Source organism: Penaeus japonicus, unplaced genomic scaffold, assembly GCF_977035675.1.
Source record: "Penaeus japonicus unplaced genomic scaffold, GWHDUDI00000001_assembly GWHDUDI00000011, whole genome shotgun sequence".
In the NCBI taxonomy this organism is placed as follows: Eukaryota; Metazoa; Arthropoda; class Malacostraca; order Decapoda; family Penaeidae; genus Penaeus; species Penaeus japonicus.
Genome location: NW_028234413.1, coordinates 3444097 through 3449096, shown reverse-complemented (window position 1 = coordinate 3449096; position 5000 = coordinate 3444097). Strand labels below are relative to the sequence as shown.

Below are 5000 nucleotides of genomic sequence, written 5' to 3'. Positions count from 1 at the left end.
TGCCGTGGGTGAAGCAGGAGATTGCTTCCAAGATTGGTTTGAGGTCAACCAAGACACCAAGTTCAGCAAGGTCTGCGGCAAAACGATTGACGTGCACTGTAAGTCTTGTGTCTGCAACTGTTGATGTGTGGTTTTAGCCCCCCGTGGCTTTTCAACCTGTTAACGGGCATGTCTATCTTGTGTCGTTTCTAATATTGTCTTGATTGATTTTATCATTTTAGAAATTAGAGGTAAATAGATAGAAGAATGAACAAATATGGATATACATTTCAATTGGTATATTCAAATACTGAAATAAAGAAATAAAAAATCAAATAGACTAAAATGCAATGGAATGATCATCCAAAACATAAACACGAAAAGATTTAGTAAACCAAAACATACCAGTAAGCTTAATCATCTATTTATTAGTGAATATATGACATATAAAAATACTAAAATACTCTCTCAAAACGTATGCCATGATTTCCTTTCAGATTATTTCGACGTGACTGCCCAGTACACCATCTTTACCTTCCACACTTCCGATGCAGTGTCCTTGGACAGGCGGTGGGAGATATATGTGTCTCAATACACGTGCGATATGGGTGGTAAGGCTCGTGTTCCCTTTCTGCACGCACGCACGCAGGCAGGCAGGCAGACAGACAGACAGACAGACAGACAGACAGACAGACAGACAGACAGACAGACAGACAGACAGACAGACAGACAGACAGACAGACAGACAGACAGACAGGCGGGCAGGCAGGCAGCCAGCCAGCCAGCCACACACACGCACACACACACACACACACACACACACACATACACACACATATACACACACATACACACACACACATACATATTATCTCTTTCGTTATTTATTAACATTAAGGACAACAGAAGATTAACAACATCAGCAACTATACTGTTGATAATGATCATAAGCAGAACACTAACAACATCACAAAATAATACTAATAAGAACGATATTATCAATAAAAAAAAATGATGATGACGATGATGATGATGATGATGGTGATGATGATAATGATTAGGTACATGTCTAACCGTTAACCCTTTTGCGCAGCGCCCCAGGGTTGCGGACAATGGTACTGGGGTACGAGCGGTACAATCGCAATCTGGAACAACATTGATCCCGATAACGACAAATGGTACTATGTTGATGATCAAGAATATGCAATCTGTGTACGGACGGAAGCTACGTACTGTTCCGTGAGTGTTTGGTTTATCTTTTTGTTTTGTTTATTGCGACTTGGATTTTGTTTTCTGTATATCTGTTTGTTTATTTTATCATTATTATTATTGTTGTGTATATATATGTATATATATGTATATATATATATATATATATATATATATATATATATATGTATGTATATATATATGTCTATATATGTATAAATATATATATGTATATATATATATATATATATATATATATATATATATATATATATATATATATGTATATATATATATATATTTTTTTTTTTTTTTCTTTTTTTTTTTTTTTTTTTTTTGAGGGGGAGGGGTATATTTTTTCGGGTTTTAGTGATCCATCCCTATCATTTACTTTAAACATCGCCTTAGTCATTATCATGCCTATTTCACATTCATATATATATATATGTATATATATATATATATATATATATATATATATATATGTCTATATATATGTCTATTTATATGTTTTGTATACTTTATATATCTATATGTTTTATATCATATGTTTATGTATTTCCTCTATTGACAAGGCCACTGAAGTATCATATAGCTACAATTAGATGTATACTAGTTATCTAAGAGTATCATATGATGGTAATGATAATATCAATAATAAGGATGATAATGATGATGCGAATATGATAATGATAGTAATAGGGATAGATAATAGATAATAATGATACTATCAGGGATGATAATGATAATGGTAATATTGATACTAATGCCAACAGATTCAACATTTAACCTACCTTTCTTTATCAAAATAGTAAATAGCATTAAAGAAAAGGATGTAACAATTCTGACTTGATGTGTCCGTAAGAAAGCTAAATTCTTTATCTATTTGTATCTCATGCATCATACATCTTATACAATTACTCTTGTCTTATCCTCAAAGGTAACGTACAGCGAGTACCAACCTTACGGCTTTGCGCCTAAATGCGATGACCTGTTCGAGCGACCTGGGAACTCGAATCAACAACAATCATGCGCTACCACTCCGCCCTCGACTGCCGTGAGTATATGGAGGGAAAGGGACACTACCGAGAGAGAGAGGGAGAGGGAGAGGGAGAGGGAGAGGGAGAGGGAGAGGGAGAGGGAGAGGGAGAGTGAGAGTGAGAGGGAGAGGGAGAGGGAGAGGGAGAGGGAGAGGGAGAGAGAGAGAGAGAGAGAGAGAGAGAGAGAGAGAGAGTGAGAGTGAGAGGGAGAGGGAGAGGGAGAGGGAGAGGGAGAGGGAGAGGGAGAGTGAGAGTGAGAGTGAGAGTGAGAGTGAGAGGGAGAGGGAGAGAGAGAGAGAGGGAGAGGGAGAGGGAGAGGGAGAGGGAGAGGGAGAGGGAGAGGGAGAGGGAGAGGGAGAGGGAGAGGGAAAGGGAGAGAGAGAGGGAGAGGGAGAGGGAGAGGGAGAGGGAGAGAGAGAGTGGAAATGAGACTGAGAGGAAGAGGGAAAGGGAAAGGGAAAGGGAGAGGAGGAGGGGAGAGGGAGGGAGAGAGAGGAGAGAGAGAGAGAGAGGAGAGAGAGAGAGAGAGAGAGAGAGAGGGAGAGGGAGAGGGAGAGGGAGAGGGAGAGGGAGAGGGAGAGTGAGAGTGAGAGTGAGAGGGAGAGGGAGAGGGAGAGGGAGAGGGAGAGGGAGAGTGAGAGGGAGAGGGAGAGGGAGAGGGAGAGGGAGAGGGAGAGTGAGTGAGAGTGAGAGGGAGAGTGAGAGTGAGAGAGGGAGAGGGAGAGGGAGAGAGAGAGTGAGAGTGAGAGTGAGAGTGAGAGTGAGAGAGAGAGAGAGAGAGTGAGAGAGAGAGAGAGAGAGAGAGAGAGAGAGAGAGAGAGAGAGAGAGAGAGAGAGAGAGAGAGAGATGGAAAGAGAAATTGGTAGTAAAGAAAGTAAAATGTACAAACGCCCTCAAACCTTAATATTCCATAGTCATAAGATTTCTAAAAAAAAAGAAAATTTTATAAATAATAATAATAATAATAATAATAATAAAAATAAAAATAAATAAATAAATATGTTGTCAACTGGAGAATTCTTAGAGAAATATATACAGATTAAGAATGCCGAAGGTAAATGCAGGTGAAATGATTTCACATTGTCCAACGTATGACAGATAATATTAATTTTATCGAAGTGGGTTTTACCTTCTATACATTATGGTAATGGTAACTTTCCTTGTGTGAGAAAAGAGAGAAAAGCAGCCATGTTCTTCCGATTTTTTTTTCTTCTGCTCATCGCTTGCCATGCCTAACCTTATTCCTTTTTTCTTTGCTTCTAGCTTTATTACACCGTGCCGGATGCACTGCAATATTTCTACGTGAGGTTCAAGGACAACACCAACGCCCATTTAGGTGACACCTCCAACCCCTACGGTTCTCCCATCATTGATTACTCCCAAAACAAGTGCACATAATTAGCCACTTGCTCCGTGTGAGAAGGGTTGGCGAGATACGTGACTTAGTTTTATTTATGATGTCGTAGTTAAGTTGTTATTTATACCGTCCGTTAGCTGAACATATTTTTTGTTATTTAACTTACCTTTTAGTTATAAGTTCCTCAGCGTTGATGTAAATCTGATTGTAATTTATTGTATCTTTATTTAGTAAAATTATCAGAAAATATTTATTCACTTGTACGTAGTTCGTGTTTTAATTCCTAATATGCAAACTGGCAGGGTATATTCCTTCTCTCGTAACAAAATTTCCTTTCCTTGGTGTGTGTGGGGTCGGATCACCACACCCATTGTGATGACCTTCACATACTGTCAATAATATTTTACTCTTCTGTTTGTTTTTTGCAAACAGACACACACACACATATTCACATATATATATATATATATATATATATATATATATATATATGTGTGTGTGTGTGTGTGTGTGTGTGTGTGTGTGTGTGTGTGTGTGTGTGTGTGTGTGTGTGTGCACATATACGTTCAGAGAAGCGAGAGAGAGAGAAAGAGGTGGGGAAAGGAAGGATATTTTAACCATACCTTGATCCCTTTCGTTGGAGAGATAAAAAAAGATAATTTCATTGGTGTACCTCTAAACGATAACCGAACTGAGAGAGAGAGAGAGAGAGAGAGAGAGAGAGAGAGAGAGAGAGAGAGAGAGAGAGAGAGAGAGAGAGAGAGAGAGAGAGAGAGAGAGAGAGAGAGAGAGAGAGAGAAGAGAGAGAGAGAGAGAGAGAAGAGAGAGAGAGAGAGAGAGAGAGTGTGAGTGAGTTTAGTGAGAGAGAGAATGAGGGAGAGAGAGAGAGAGAGAGATAGAGATAGAAAGAGAGAAAGAGAGAAAGAAAAGGAGAGAGAGAGAGGGAGAGAGAGAGAGAGAGAGAGAGAGAGAGAGAGAGAGAGAGAGAGAGAGAGAGAGAGAGAGAGAGAGAGAGAGAGAGAGAGAGAGAGAGAGTGAGTGAGTGAGAGAGATAGAGATAGACAGATAGATAGAGAGAAAGAGAGAAAGAGAGAGAGAGAGAGAGAAAGATAGATAGATAGATAGATAGAGAGAAAGAAAGATAGATAGATATATAGATAGATAGAGAGACAGAAGATATTCCTAATGCCATTCACTTATTGCTCGTCTTATAGGCCTATCTGGCTATGAACCGAGTGCATGATGTGCCGTGTACGGGACGACCAGCACAGACAAGCGCATGATAAAATGCAGCACCACAGATTGCCCAAACATATGTCACCACAGGTACCTCGGTGATAAAACAACCTTCGATTTAGTGAGGTGGATGTCTTGCCAGCCAAGCACGGAATTAACGACTTAACCCACAAGCAGA

General features: G+C 39.5%; 1 protein-coding gene across 1 annotated transcript in view; it reads left to right on the top strand.

Annotated features, from left to right (window-relative positions):
- Window positions 1-3835, top strand: part of LOC122245626 (uncharacterized) — a 10649-nt gene extending 6814 nt beyond the window's left edge. The window contains exons 4-8 of the mRNA XM_086541379.1: window positions 1-98; window positions 477-590; window positions 1073-1218; window positions 2129-2245; window positions 3493-3835. The exon at window positions 1-98 is cut by the window's left edge and continues 27 nt beyond it. Coding sequence (XP_086397505.1) covers window positions 1-98; window positions 477-590; window positions 1073-1218; window positions 2129-2245; window positions 3493-3627 — 610 coding nt within the window. The 3' untranslated portion in view covers window positions 3628-3835. The remainder of the gene's footprint in view (window positions 99-476; window positions 591-1072; window positions 1219-2128; window positions 2246-3492) is intronic.
- Window positions 3836-5000: the final 1165 nt, after the last annotated feature.